The 15,876-nt window shown below is 38.8% G+C and overlaps 1 protein-coding gene across 3 annotated transcripts; it reads right to left on the bottom strand.

The window, feature by feature from the left end:
* Positions 1–1,397: 1,397 nt before the first annotated feature.
* Positions 1,398–15,222, bottom strand: nr2c2 (nuclear receptor subfamily 2, group C, member 2). 3 transcript variants are annotated; one of them, XM_086277246.1, is made up of 15 exons: positions 15,055–15,222; positions 11,539–11,623; positions 11,200–11,292; positions 10,850–11,050; positions 10,655–10,760; positions 10,341–10,520; positions 9,710–9,911; positions 9,512–9,602; positions 9,191–9,336; positions 8,243–8,420; positions 7,622–7,743; positions 7,401–7,540; positions 6,804–6,941; positions 6,600–6,705; positions 1,398–4,658 (listed from the first exon to the last, which is right to left on the bottom strand). In XM_086277246.1, exons 2-15 carry the CDS (start codon positions 11,596–11,598, stop codon positions 4,484–4,486), a joined length of 1,938 nt encoding a protein of 645 aa, XP_086133372.1. In that variant the 5' UTR covers positions 11,599–11,623; positions 15,055–15,222; the 3' UTR covers positions 1,398–4,483. The 3 variants fall into 3 exon arrangements, 2 of the variants coding, with proteins under 2 accessions (XP_086133372.1, XP_086133373.1); XM_086277247.1 differs by having other exon boundaries at positions 9,710–9,866; XR_015126602.1 differs by lacking the exon at positions 1,398–4,658 and having other exon boundaries at positions 7,370–7,540.
* Between the last annotated feature and the right edge of the window lie 654 nt (positions 15,223–15,876).

Raw genomic sequence — 15,876 nt, 5'->3', positions numbered from 1 at the left:
ATGACGTAGGAAGGTCGCTAGCCAAGCGACCAAAGAGTGATGGTAATTGTAGTTTTTTGCAAGAACGCCTAAGCTACATTATTATTTTCCCGAATTGCTAAAATATTAACTTTTTAAACCAATCACTCTTTTTGCCAAAACTTATATTTTGCCTTATAACCTTAAAACACAGTCTACACAACAGTTCATTTGTTGTAAGACTAACTACTGGAAGCAGAAGTTACAACAAAAGTCAACACAATAACTTTAAATTATTCACACTCATTGCTTCTGGTATGATGGTATGGAACCCGTAAGGGCCAGTTAATGTCAGCTAAGAACAGGAAACTGAGGCTACAGCTTCAAAAACTAGGCAATAGATGGTTAGAAAAAAAAACTTGTCTGGTTTTATAAATCTTAATTTCTGCTGTGATATTTGGGTGGTAGAGTTATAATATGGCATAAGCAGCATGAAACCATCCATCCTGCCTTGTATTAGCTGCTCAGGTTAATTCTAGTGTAATGGTGTGGGGGATATTTTTGTCACACTTTGAGCACATTAAAGTACCAACTCAGTGTTTATACACCACAACCTACCTGAGTGTTGTTGATGACCATGTCCATTACTTTACTGTATGTCAACAGTGTATCCATCTCCTGAGTGCTGCTTCCAGCAACACACCACGTTGCAACGCTCAGATCATCTCAAACTGGTTTCTTGAACATGAAAATTAGTTCATCTCTATTTTAACTTCATATTTTTTCATCTTTTGTAGAATGACTTTGGAAAGACTTGTCTTTAATTTTTTTTTCCTTTGAAGCAGTCAGCAATACGAGCTTAGTGGAGTAATTTCGCCTGATTGTGTGTTGATTTGACAACACTGCGTGGTTCTGTGAATGCAGCTTAAATATTTTGTGTGTAAAGTTTTGCAATAATCATTGAAGCTATGAAAAAGGTGTCTCTGTGCAGTTGTTAAAAACTAAGAGTAAATACACACGGGAGAAATATATACAGTTTAAAAGATAATAAAAGATAAAAGATCATCTTCAATTCAGATAAATACTTTAAAGCTTTTCTCTTTTTTTGGAAACAGAATTTCTGTTTTTTGTGTCTTTTTGGGGTTTAGTTTGCTGTTGTTCAGTAAACTGTAGAATAAAATATTCAAGCAGACCCATTAAGCAGGTTTCTGCATTATTAATGCTTTTTTCACTCGTTATTTGATGGCTTTATTTTTATGGGGAAACATCTGTATTTAAAAGTGATCAAAGTAATAAGGAGAATGCTATGGTTCCTGCCTGTATTGTTACTAAAGCCTAACTTCTATTCAACGGAACAGAAAAAAAACCTGATATGTTCATACAGACTTCAGCTTTTCCAGTTCTATCATCCATCTTCATCACAAATAACTTCAGTCGTGTTTTATTTCATGAATAACTGTTTATTTTGTTTAAAATGCGTAGCTTCAGAGACTGGAATTCTGATGCGGGACTCAGTCATTAACACATTTCTTTTATATCTTTATCAGCGTGAGGTAGAAAGGTAGGACTGTGACCAACTCGAGCAAAACATGAATGATTTTCTGATTTTCTCAATCTCAATGTTTGAACACAGACATTTTACATAAGGAAAAAAACAGTACTTTTACACAGTATAAAATCTTAACCATAAGATACTCTGGAAAAACTCTATTATCCTGTAATGTGGGAGCTGCTCATGGTAAATATTTTAAAGCCACAACATTTAAATCCACACTTTCCATACAGCATTTAATAAAATGCGCTTAAGCAACTTTTGCATGCATTGCAATGCTCTAGAAAAATTATAACAATGCTCCTTTTTAGGGCAGACAGCGACAAGATTAAAAAAACCCTGCTTCAAAACAACATGCACTCATTTTAATGAAATTACATGTACGAAGGTCTTTTCTCACCAGTGCCTTTACGAACAGTCCATATGGGTTTTAAACCCAAATATTACATCTGACATGTACTTCACAGAGACATAATCATAGCTGACCTATTTATACACCCATTATCATTCATGGTGCTGTGGATGCCTATTCAGAACCATAATATAAGAAGGTAAGCCAATGCATATCTCCTACTTAGTCTCCAAGACATCAATGCACTCGGGATTGGATTCCTAGAAAATCTTTTTTTTTTCTCCATTTTTTTCTTTTAAATCAGGGAAACCTGCCCAAAAGTACTTTAAGTACACTTAGTATGCAACGAGCAAATTTGTTTACAACAAGTTAAAGTTTTTGGAAAACATACAAAACACAAAGTTTTAGTCAGCATGAGTGCAATGAAACACCACAAAAGCTGATTGATGTGCACGAGAATACAAATGCAAAAATAAAAAACAGTAGCATAGCTACACATAAGTCGGATTTTTAAACCCAAACATTTAAGGTAATCTAATTCCTTAAAAGAAATATTTAGCTGATGATAAATACTGTAAAAAATGAAGATAGAGAAGAATAGTTATGACACTGACAGGACAGAAGGAAACAATATGTAATTGATTGTCATAAAAGGGAAAATTGATGAGGTGATTGCACGGATTATATGAGGAACATACTCATAATAACCTAAAAATAATTGTACCACATAGAAACACAAGCACATAAAAAACCTCTGAGATGTCGTTCAGTAGGGCTGCCACAAATGATTATTTTGATAGTCGACTAGTCACCGATTATTTTTGCGATTAGTCAACTAATCAGATCATGCATTCATTGGACATAAAACATACAGCTTATTGCACCAGCATGCATCTGCTCTTAATATAACTATCATTAGCTTAAGTGTTTAAGGTATGTGCTAGCTAAAAATAAAGGCAAGATTAAAATTTATTAAATTTTAATGAAATTTGCAGATTGTTTCGGTGAAGTTTAATAAACTCAGCCGTCTGCTCCTTGCTATCTAAAATATAACAGGACACTGGAGTATATTCTCGAGCATCTCACACTTCTGATAATCAGTTGTCTGCTTGAGGTTTATTCAGCTGTGTAAAAACTGTAACTTTAATCTCAGCCAAACCGATTCATTCAGGAACAAGTAAAATACTAAAAAAAAGCCAAACAATAACATTTTTAAGTTATCTAAGTGACTCATATATCATGTTTAACCTGAGTAGCGAAAGACGGCGGTGGGTTTGAAAACGATTTGCCGGGAGTCCGGTGTTCTCATGGGCTCTAGTGAGCCTTGAACCCGTTAGCTATTGAGCTGGTGGGTAACAGACGTCTCCGAAAACGTCGGAGCGCTTTTGAAAATATGTCTTGATAAACTGAGCAGATATTTGAGGTTTACACAGCTACATTCTCGCCTGAGAATATCTTAAACGTTTATTTTGTGACCCAGAAAGAATAATAAGAGTAATACTAAAACTAACTAGCTGCCGCCATTGTTGAAAACTGAGCTGGGCCACGCTATGAACTCTGGGACGCAGCTTCTTCTTCTTCAGGGTTTAACAGCAGCTGGCATCCTTGTACAAGCAGTGCCGCCATCTTCTGTTTCAGTCCGTTATTACACTCTTAAATCCTACTACTTATTCCTGCGTCTTTTGGGATCTTACAAAGCTTCAAACGACGCGTCGACTATTAAATCAGTCGTCGACGATTTTGATAGTCGACGTAATCGTGACTAGTCGACTAATCGTGGCAGCCCTATCGTTCAGTATAAGAAACAACATACGCTCCTCAATTTAAATGGCTAACTTGACTTATGAAACTTTTGTTATTGTAAAAGCAAAACTAAAAGAGAGGTGATGCACTGAGCTGATTATGCGCTATGAGCTTGATCAATACTATGACATGCTATGAATACTTACTAATGGAGAACATAACTGAGAGTTTGTACCTTTATATACCTGACTGAGTTTCTCTAACTATAATTCAGATTTAACTAATTGAACAACATTTTAATTTCAGTTGTGTCAAAATTAACAAGAAAAGCTCTTTTCCATACATATTGAAAACTCAATTCTTTTTAATGGCCTGTATCAGAAACATGCCAATTTTACTGCGCTGATGTTCAAAAAAACTTCCCAGCTTTAAAGTAATCAGATGTCCTCCACTCTAAAGAGGTTTTTAAAGATCTTTTTCACATGCAGGATTTCTTTTAATGTTACTTTTAGATTCTGGACTTTCTGTAAGTTATGCAAACCTAGACAAATGTAACGCAATTTGAAAGGGTTAGGTCAAGTGCTATAAAGACATTAAAGAGCATAGCTGTAGATGCTGAAGATTCTGTTATTTAGTTCAACAGGACTGACTGCATCAGCTTCAGGAAACATCCTCAGCCATCCAGGCTGTCCAGTGCCATTCCATCTCAATCTACCTGAATGACTTTGCACTATGCATCATTGAAAGCAAGGGCTTGCTGCAGGATTTAGTACTGCAGTTCAAAAATACAATCCTTACAAGAGAAAGTGTGTACCTGAAGAGGAGACTCACTAAATACTTCAAACTCTGAGAGTTAGGGTGCTTGGAGTGATGGCGTGTCATTCTGTAGAGTCAGAGTCCTGGCTGTTATACTCAGCCGTCTCCATCTTGAGGATGTAAGGAATTATGCTGTCAATAGAAACATTTCCTATTAAGCCGGTGAAGAAGAGCTCCTCTGTGATGCTTGAGTTCATGAGGCGCAGTGCAGGCAGACGAGTCAGAATACGTGTCAGCCTGAGGAATGGCATAAAGATGTAATTTACACAACACATCACAGCATGCAAACACGGTTTTACCTGAAATGGAATGAAGGCCCTCTGCCAGACATCCACAGAAAAGAAAAGGACACAGGAGTTCAGGTTTGTGCCAATGGACGATGACGTCAGCGATCGACCTTGGTCAAAGTGAACCAATCAAGGCCAATTTTTAGATTATTTCCCCAGTGATGCATTAAATCAATGTGATCATTATTATAAGAGTCATGATACAATGAATCTGCCTTGCTATAATATAATGTTGCATTTACATATATAATTGTAAGTGCATGTCTGGACGTCTACACACTTTCAAATTAAGGTGTGTGTGTGTGTGTGTGTGTGTGTGTGTGTGTGTGTGTGTGTGTGTGTGTGTGTGTGTGTGTGTGTGTGTGGAGTGGCTCGGCCTGGTGAACCAAACCAACACCTTCCAGCAAACCTCATTTGTTGGTAAAAGACTCCACTGTGTGTGGCAAAGGCACAGTGAAGAGTAGAGAAGTACAGCTCTGAGGTAAAAACAGTAAAGACCCAGCATGTATTAACTTAATACTGTTTTAGCTGTTCTGCTCATATCCACTTGCATGTTCATTAATAATGATCATTAAAGAACAAATTAAAAAACATCTCTTCAAGCCAGAAATGACAAATACACTCCTGGGGTGTGTGCTCGTTTCTCCCTGGGTGTTACAGACTTTTTTGTCTTTGGAATCAACATTGTGCATTATGAAGGGTGGGTAGTGGTACACCGATGGTCCTCTTTTGCCCACCCCACCCCAACACAACTACTATCGCTGTTTTCACTTTGTTATCTGCAATAAGATGGTAAGAGCATTCCTCACATACCAATTCACGATATAGGCACTTGTATCCTGTACAGCTGGATGAAACCAACAACACATATTCCTCTGCTCACCATGATATGCTGCTAATCAAACCATTGGCTTGTCGCTCAAAATTCACTGCATCATACAGCCTGGGTACGACTTATTTAGATTCAAACTCTGATTATTATAGTAAACACTGTCTAAAGGTGTGGTGCTTCACACAGCTATCATAAAAATCTTGGGGAAAGAGAGGCAGAGAAGTCCAGACTCTCTCCCCAGCTACCTCCTCCAGCTCTTTCTGGGTAATGCCAAGAGAATATCCCTGTCCTCCTGTTAGAACATCCTCATAACACCTCATCCAAGAAGCAACTCAGCTAGCTGAGAACAACCCTTTCTTTAAGGAGAGGTCAGCCACCTTTCAAAGAAAGCTCATTTCTGCTGCTTGTATCCACAATCTCATCCTTTTGATATGGCATTTTTGTACAATGATGCTCCATCTGGTGGCTGATGGTTGTAACTAGGATACAAATTTGGGATACAAAAATTTACCAGCACTGGACATCAAATAAAATGTTAACAGTCAGATTAAATGACAACTGAACAGCAGACAACATCAGCCAAAAGCTTTTTTCAGACATGCACTGCAGACCTGCACCCTATAGACATGACCTGTTTATACTCTGCAGAGAAAAGAATGTAAACGTCAGATGCAGTCAGCTTGGATGTTTATCAGTCTTAATACAGCTCCCTTCTGCAGAGTCTGAGATGTTTTACTGTGCCTACTCGAGAATAGTGCAGATAACAGGTTGGTGAATTCACAGCCTCAGAAAGCCACAGTGAAAATAAAAGCTTAAAGCCTGGCAGACAGTGACGTGTCCCACAGAATGAAACAGGTATATGCTGGAGAGAAGTTGTAAAAACCAAAAAAGACTCAACCAAACTCACAATTAACTTACGGCAATAAAATAAGAGTGGCATAGTATCAGTTATTTTTCCATCTTAGTGCTGGGTATTAAGTTAGGGTATCACTTTGTATAACATTTTTTGTCACTTTGCTTTGAATGTGGATGAGAGTAGGACAGGAGGTATGAATGTACCTGTAGGTGTCATCTGGATATGTTTTCTGCACATAGTCCTGTAGCTCCATCAGAGCTTTCTCCTGGAACTTCTCAATCTGCCCACTGCTGTCCACACCTGGGTGATCTGATGAGTCAAACACACAACAGTTGTTCTCCAAAATAATTTGACTGATAACAGCTAGACTGTCCATTATTATTTCTGACACAGAAAATCAGACTCACCTGGGCTGAACAACACTATAGCCTTCAGGTAGGCGTATTCATAGCTGTCGGTCTCCAGCCTTGTCATGCTGTTACAGAACTCCTGGAACTTCCAGATATGCTCCATCACCTGTTTCACCCTTTCCCCTGACAGTTTGTCTGAGACAGAAGAAAGTTTCCATTTTGTATAAATATTCATGGTTTAAGTCTCTTATTTTCTTTAATTCTTTTCCATCTTAATGGTCCGAGAAAAGTTACTTAGAGAAACAACAAAAAGCATGTCGTCACTGAAAAACGACGCAATTCTTAGTCAGTGTTAGTGGCAAGTGTCGTCACTTGTTTGCAATGTAGTTGGCTTCATTAAGCCAAAATGCAGGGGGGATTTTTATTTATGCAATTACATTTCAAAGTTTTGTTACAATCTAAATAAAAACAGCAACAATATGAGCCTGTTCTGATTTCATCACATGTAAGTAATAAAGTTGTCTTCTATGCTTAAGGCCTATGTTTGTTAATAACAAAAAAGAAAGGAAAAAAAAAGAAAAATCACATTTCTTTACTCCTGTTTATATGCGTGTGTGTCCTACTGTGAAAGATGGCGAGGTCTGTGGTCCATACCATCCTGGATGCTGCTTTGAAGGTGGTTGATGATGGCGGCAAGGATGGTCGACAGGTTCATCACATGAGCGCACTGAGCAAGACCCAGAGTGAACAGCTCGTTCCAACAGGCTCGCACCAAACTTGTGTTTGCCTCCTGACTGAGAAGAGAGGGAAAATATTGATTAACAATCATCTGGTAGTGTTTTCAAAGACAACAGCTTGTGTGAAAACTCTCTCACCCGAGAGCTGAGAAGGCTGGGATTGAGCGTGCCCAGTGCATGGAGAGGAAGAGAAGTCTAGATGCAGATTCACAGATGTAGTGTACATTCAGATACTCGGGCATGGGGCTGGGCATGGTCAGCTAGAGGAAAGATACAAACACAACACAGCTGAAAAGGACATCAAGTACAAAAACCTTACTGCTGACAGGAGAATGGTAACACAAAGGAAACACAAAGCAAGTGTTAAATGAGTCGCTCAAGTTAATGCACATTGCACAAAATGTCCAGCAGGGGATCTGCTTGTTACATGTCATATTTTTCACTGTTCCTCGTGTTTCCTGCCAGTATCTTTGCAAGGACAAAAATCAAATAAACACCAACTAAAAAGAAACTTAAAATAAGTGTTTCAACTGCAGGTGATAACAAACCACTTAACAGGGTTTTGCTGTTTATTATTGACCACGCATCCATACTTTGGTAATTTAAAACTGCATAGACAGATGAATGGTCTTGTATTCTGGTGAATAACCTCTGAGTACCACCCACCCTTCTGTGGATGCCAATCGGTATCCCTCAGCAGTCAATCATCTCCAAAAATTGTGCATATTGTTCTTCCCATTACATGTGAACTCTATTCACCTTAAAGCTGACATGGCTGTCTGTGAGCAGTGGTCCTTCCACCTCTATAATAGGGGTCTCCTGGTCTCGACCAATCAGCTGGATCGTTGTTCCACTGACACATTGTGACTTATCAGCCAGATTGTCTTCGACCCCAACTTCAGGTGGGTTGAAGACTTTGGCCAGGGTGTCAAAGGCACTGTGTGCAACACACAAGCACACATAAAATGACCTTTCATTAATTTCATTAACAAGAAACATATAAGTCACAAAAGTATAAATGTGTTCTTATTGCACACATACATGCGTTAACTCCTTAGCACCACTTTTATTACCTAAATGCTGTTTTTAACACTGTTTTCTTATACACACAATTATCCAGTTACTATGTCTGTGAAGGTTCTCAGTCATCCAGGTCATCGTAGTCAAAGGAGCTTGCAAAGAAAAGCGTCTGGACTTCTTTAAGTTGCTTGAAGACATTTCACCTCTCATCCGAGAAGCTTCTTCAGTTCTAAGGTTCTAAGGTCCCTCTTGGGGGGATACTCCCACTGGGTTTAAATCTGGGACTCTCCACCATTTGACCTTAGAACTGAAGAAGATTCTCGGATGAGAGGTGAAACGTCTTCAAGCAACTTAAAGAAGTCCCGACGCTTTTCTTTGCAAGCTCCTTTGATCCAGTTACTATGTTCATTCAAATAAGAACAAAAACAATGCAAAGTCATCAATGAGATATTATCTACAGTCTACAACACAGGTTTTATCAGTGTTAAAAAATAATGCAGATATTAGAACCCACAACGCATAACTCACAAAATTACCAATGCGGTATTAAACAAATGCAAATAGAGAACTGGTTTACTTCTGCAGAGACAAACAAAGTAAATTTGAAGAGAACACTAACGATAAGCCACCTGAACCCAAATCTGAACAAGCAAAGGCAAGACTCCTCTCTGGGTGTTGCTGACTGACCGTGTTATCTCGCTTGCAGACTGCTCTTCATGTTGGCTGTCTGAGGTATCACCATTGTTTAGGTTTTCTTTTAGTGAGTCACTTAGGTTGGCCAGTGATGTCACAACGTTGGCTAGCGTCCCCAAGTCTCCCTGCCCACAATCCATCTAAAGACAAGTGACTCAATGCAGATTATATCCCATCATATAGGCAACATAACCAGCACCCACTGTACATACATTACAGCCTAGCACAGATTTTATGCTCCAACCTCTTTACACGACTTACAAAAGGCAGATGTTTTGTTTACTGTTACACAGTCTCTTTAATGATTAGATGTACCTTTGAATCAGTTGCCAGCACCAAAGTTCCATCACTCTGGATCACTGGCTGCTGGATGTTAACCAGCATCCCCTGGTCCAGCAAGCTGGACCTACATGTGGTACAAAGAACCATCAAAACAACTTTACAAAATCGTTGGAAACTTAAAGATGGTGCAAATTTAACAGCTCAGACCCAATGTTTGTCTGCAGGTCTGACCTGGATCCATCTGTCTCTGTATCGGAGATAAACGTAGGTGTGGCGATGAGTGGACTGTTTAGGTCCTTACGAATGTAGATCTTTTGGGTGGAGGCCGCGCAGTTGGCATGCCTCTCTCTGGGCACAATGTCGATGGGTTTCCTCTCACTCTGGACAGCTGAATATTTACAGGAGTCAGAATGTGTTAATATTTTCCTCATGCCTACAAGTAAAAGCAAAGAACATTGTGCGTTTCTACAATCATGCACTGAGAACAATGCTAATGATATTTAGTGTCTCTCAGAATACTGCAGATATGAGGTACTTCTGGTTTAACTGATCAGAATAGTTCTCAGTTGGACTTCCTGACAAATTGATGGTAAAGAAAGAGCTGAACCTATATTTTTACTAAAAATAACCCTTGTTGAGTAGCTGTAGGGACAATGTTTCCTAAACAACCTCCTGCAGCAGTATCCAGTGTCACACCAGTCTGTATTTTATACATGTCAGGTCAGGAAAAAGATAGAAGACTTTTTCGGGCCATATCTCACTTATTTCTCAAGGAAACTGAAACTACCTTCTCAGGGACAATACTTGACATGTTTCTGGGTGTATTTTTTGCACTGTGTCCTGGAATTGGATGCACACTCACACTCAGTCTTCATCCCCATCTTAAGGCATTTTCTCAACCGACAGAATTGGCAGCGATTGCGGTGGTGTTTGTTGATGACGCAGTCCTGCTTACTGCGGCAGCTGTAAGTCAGATTCTTCCTCACACTCCGCTTAAAAAAGCCCTTACATCCTTCGCAACTGACGGCACCATAGTGACGTCCTGTACACAGACAAAAAAGTTCTTATTTTGTACCCGTGGTTGAGTCTACTGACAATATGAAGCTGAACACACAGCTGGATACCAAAGTATATGGAAAAGATCCGAAGTATACTCATGTTAAGTGGCTGAAGTACCTGAAGCCTTGTCTCCGCACACCACACAGTACTCCACCGGCTGTGGTCGGCTCAAATCTCCTGACTGTCCTAACAACCGTTCCATTGACACTGGATCTGTAACAATCTAGAAAAAAAGCATTCAAATAAGAACAAGTTATTGGCAGTAGTGTTGTCACATATGCCCTATGTGACAGTATTAAGAGGGAAATGTACCTGTATTCTTCCTGGCATGAGGCTGTCTGCAGCAGTGAAGATGAGCTGTTTGGCGTTGTGACTGTCTGGTGAGGCCAGGATGACCTTTCCTGCCCCTGAGCTGTCAGCTGTAGTCAGAATGAACTGTTGCTTGGGGGCACTGGATGGGTTCATTGCTGTCACTATCTGGATCTTCTGACCGGTCTGCTGGTCGGTTACAATCTGGGGGGATAAGAGATGAAAGAGGAAGACAGAACAACAGGGAAAGTGTGGAAGATCCAAGAAAAATATTTTAACACCAACATGTTCAGCGCCCCTGCGAAAGGGGACAATGTCAACAGGTTGTAACACATTCAAGTTTAAGATGTTACCTGAATTCGCTGTGGTGTAGAGGGCTCAGTCGAGATGACCTGAAAGCGCTGCGGAGACTCACTCATCACTGAGTCTGATGGAGAGGATGACACCTAATTGGTTAAATGTATAAAAATAATCTTAATTAATAAGTCTGCAACACAAATACATTTCATTTGAATATGCAGCGTTGAAATGTTTTGCTACAAAATGTTATACACTTTTATTGTAAGTGAAAGAAGACAGCAAATGGTGAATTATATCTTAAAGGTAACCACACGACCAAAGTGAGTAAAACCATCAAAAAAGGAAAAAAAATTCATATTGGTTGGATGAAGCAACAACTTCAGACCACTCACCTCTGCGTCATGCTCAGAATCCACTTTCTGCTGGGAAAGCAGATTCAGGTTGGACGTCATGATGAAGTAAAGTCATTAGTGAGGTCTGTTTGGAAGGATGTCAAAGAAAAGAATTAAATAACTAATAAAAATACCAACTACCCCAGAAGAGCAGGCTGACATTACTGACTCGCATAATGGTCACAGAAGATGCAGCAAGACATTGGATGATTTTGTATGGTGCGATTTGGCTACTGAAGCACACCAGTGTCTCACTCATGTGTTCTTATGAATGGGTGGTATAAACATTAAAATATTACGCCACTTTGAAATACTAAATCTGTGCTGCAGCAATGCCTTTGCAACCCAACTTTTAAAATCATTAAAAATTAAACAAAAAACAAGCTTCTCTCTTTTTATACTATATAATAACAAATGCAATCAGTCTTCAAACTAAAATAAAATTGACAAAACAGTTTCTGTTTACTGCCCTGTTACCTATATATTAAGCTATAGACTGCCGTATCATCACACAGTTATTAAAAGTAATATTCTTATTTTTTAGGTAACTTCAACAAAACATTTCACTTCAATCACAAGAAGAATTTATTGCGATTTTTAACATATGGAGAATATTGCAACAATGTATATTGTGACATTTTTAAAATTGCAAATTATGTCCTCATGGTAAACTTTGTCTGTATTTGTTTTATCCAATAAGATAAAGTTATCTCACTTCAGTTATTTTTTTGCTTCAAAATGAGATTGTCAAGCATACCAACACTGTCCCTAAAACCTGCATAAATGTTGCCATTACATGGAGCCTGCAGCCTACATAAATAACCAGAATACAATCAGCTGGCAGCCAGATGAGTCAAGTCCCTATGAGTTGTGCACAATGACAGACCCATTCAGACTGATGGCAACATGCTGGCATTCTGTTTGCATTTAAAATTAGACAGCAATTACTTGCAAACCTTCAAGAATCTTTTTCAGAGTGATTACAGTCAGCCCAAGTCCAGACTATTACTGTTTGCAGAAAGGTTATCTCTGATCAGGCAAGACATCCAAGCAACGTGCGATTAAAAGTGCTTGTAAACGTGCAATAACCCTAAACGTCTGGACAACCATTTAGTCACAAGTTGCAATCGGTTGCAGAATGTGGAAATAATTATATATGGATATACATTTTTAATTTTTTTTTTGTAGTTGCAAGGATATTCTTGTCCTATTTTTACTTGTGTGACTGAGCCTTTGGCTTGCTCTGAACTAGGAAGTACCTTTTTCAAGGTTATTTTAGTCAAATAAATGTTTGCTCAGGTAATGTTATCTTGGGATGGTGGTGCATGAGATGAGCCCTATAGCTCATAGTATTAACAGTGTATTTTAATTTATTTAATACTATGTTCATATTTAGTGTCCCTGTATTGATATAAGATTGCATTGCAAAATAACACAATACTACTCTATAAATTTTTTCCCCCATCCTTAATAAGACCTGAGCAACTGTCCAATACAATGGTTCAAAGATCGACAGCTTGGTGTGTTCCTCTACATGTGACTTTACGCTGACTTTAGAGCCATACTTTAGCACTTCTGCATATTCTCAAACAGAGAGTAAGCCACCACAGCAGGAGGATTTCACTTAATTTGGTAATATAGCTGACATGTTATTATAGACCACAACACAACTTGCTAAGACAATGCAGTATTTATGTAATATTCCAGATAAAATATTTAAGCTATCAGCTAAACTCACCTTTACCTTTGTTAAATGTCTATTTTGTTTCCTTTGAAAACCAAAATCACACTCAAAGTGAAGCTAACTGAAGAGGGTTTGGGACCATCACTGCGTTAGTGTTAGATATTATATGTTATCACAGATATGGTCAATCCTCCTATACTGCTGCACCTATATTGGTTAATGTAATAATTTCTACCTATGAATCTTGAGTTGCATCAGTCCAGTGCCAGAGTAATTTCAGTGGGTGAAACACTTTTTGGAGATACTAATACCACACTGACATCGACAGAGGCACCAATCATTTCTTACTTTGTACACCTGTCCTCCAAATGGACAAATATGAAATCCTGTCAAGACTTAAAAAACATAGTAAATATGAAGGTGTCGAGACTAACTCCCACTGCTTTTAATATTTTTAAAACTTCTAATTTGCTTTACTTTATATTTTATTGTCACTGAAGAGGAAATTTGTTCTGGACTCCAAGTCCCAGTTCCCAGCATAGCTATTGTGACCACCACAAACATACAAAGCACAACAAGTCACAATTTAGCATCACATCAACATTAATTGTTAATGTTGCGCTAACCCAATGACTCCACACTACAGACTAATATTCCGAGCATTAACTGAACAGAGCACAAATTAATTTTTAAATCCTTTAAACTTCTGCCAGAAGGTAACAGTAAATACAAGATGAATTGAATCTCACAAAATGTTGAAACACACACTGTTCATAAAGTGACTGAGGGCTATGATGACATTTTTCTGGCGTTTGCTTTTTGTGGCTGTTTGCACCACTTTGAACTACCCTAGATTCGCTGTCAGTGTAACATAACTGCTAGTATGTTAAAAAAGAAAGAAAGAAAGAAAAAGTCAAGCTGCACTAGAAGATCTAGAAATTAGAATGATTTTTTTAAAGCTGTGATCACCACCTTGCAGCATCTTTATTCTTGGGGGAAGTGTCTAAATCCACCTTTCATTAGTTTAATTCTTTCTAATCTACTGGCATTTGAAAGATTTCCGTCCTTCTCTGTTTATATGGTCTTGTACTGTTTATAAGAATACAATCTGACAGCCTTTGGGGGGAAATGATTTATGTGGCTGCACTAACCATACAGGAATCTTATGTAGCTTCATATTGTTTACTGATTGGTCTAACAGTACGTCCATCATTACCTCTTTTCTCAAACGTATCACAACACATAACAAAATGGAGAATCTGGCAATCAGCCAGTAACATCGAAGACGAATCCTTATGATAAATATGTTCGAGCAATTTTGTTTTCAGACACCGAACAGATATTCTGGTGGCGAATACAAAAAAAATGGCAGCTGTGATGAATAAAATGTATGATCGTAGTACTTTCAATCCACTCCCGTCCCCGGGATGGCAAAGGTAAAAGGGTCGAGTTCATCTGCTGCAGCTACAGCTTTCCAGCGTTAGCCCCCTCAGCTAGCTCACTGCAAGTGAACGCAAGTAGGCTGCAGTGAGAGCCGACTGCAGCTGTGTGCCCCACTGTGGCTGTCATCCTAGCACGCAGGGATTGGTTCAAGTCGACAGCTGTGTCATCGTATTTAACAATTAATTTAGCTGTCACCAAAATATGTCAGCCTAAACGGACTGAGACCGATGTTTCACGGTCCATGCCCGCACTCCGAGCTGCCGGAGACGGCCAGGAAGGGAGCTCCGCATCGGCTAGCTTGCTAGCTAGTTGGGAAATTAGCTACGCTCTTTTATGGTCCTGTATGTCTCACAGCTTTCTACTGTTTTCAGTCCATGACTCAGACTTACCTCCGGGAACTGGCGGTCACAGATTTAGTGCGCTCTGCTATTTTATAAAATATTTGTTTTGGTTTTCTTCTGTTAAAGGTCATAGTTCGTGACCCCGCTCCGCCAGCGAGTTGATGATGGTTGAGTTTTTTTTCCTCCTTCCTCTCTCGCGTACCCGCGCGACTCCAACACCCCCCCACCCTTAGCGCGAGCCAGACAGGACTGACGTCATTATGTCTGACTGTCTGGACTTTGTTGTTAAGGTACGTTTGAAACATTTACATAGTAAAAAAAATGTTTAACAACAGATGTATTTAAGAGGATAGACGCACTGTTTCTCCTATAGTGCGTTTCTGCTCTTCACATAAAGAGCTGCAATAATAAACTCAAGGCTTTAATAAGTGATTGCATAAATGATTACAAATAGTATAAATATTAAAAAATATAAAAATAAAGTGTTTTGTTTTTTTTAATCTTATATGATACTGTCAGAAGTACGTGACATATACATAATGTCATCAGATATAGAAAATGTCAGATAATGTTATCCAGTTATAATCTTGATCGAGCTCTAATTTCTTTATATTTTGCTTCCAAGAAGCGAGACTTTCTGGCAATTTTATTAAGTGATCTTGAGCAATCGTTATGCTGGCTTTCTGGTTTTGTTTGTTAAGCCACTTAACACAAACTACAAATCACTGAAGCATAAAAAGACACCTAACTCAAGGAAGACAATGTTATGTCTACACATAACAGACAACTTGGCAAAGAATCAATTTAAAATAATATCTTTAGGCACTTTGTTACTAGCAGCCTGTCACAGAGCACATAAACTGTTTCCAT

The sequence above is a fragment of the Aulonocara sp. 'chitande type north' Nkhata Bay genome, linkage group LG20 (assembly GCF_057382095.1).
Source record: "Aulonocara sp. 'chitande type north' Nkhata Bay isolate Kocher_YH1m ecotype deep benthic linkage group LG20, A_spYH_male_GT1.1, whole genome shotgun sequence".
Classification (NCBI taxonomy): Eukaryota; Metazoa; Chordata; class Actinopteri; order Cichliformes; family Cichlidae; genus Aulonocara; species Aulonocara sp. 'chitande type north' Nkhata Bay.
This window is presented reverse-complemented; position numbering and strand designations above follow the sequence as displayed.

Excerpts from the sequence above, each read along its gene's own strand:
- nr2c2 (XM_086277246.1), bottom strand. The coding sequence starts at position 11,598 with ATGACGTCCAACCTGAATCTGCTTTCCCAGCAGAAAGTGGATTCTGAG. Across the intron at positions 9,912-10,340 it reads GATGGGGATGAAGACTGAGT|GCATGAGGAAAATATTAACA; the intron begins GTGAGTGTGCAT and ends TTTTACTTGTAG. Across the intron at positions 8,421-9,190 it reads TCTGCAAGCGAGATAACACG|TGCCTTTGACACCCTGGCCA; the intron begins GTCAGTCAGCAA and ends TGTTGCACACAG.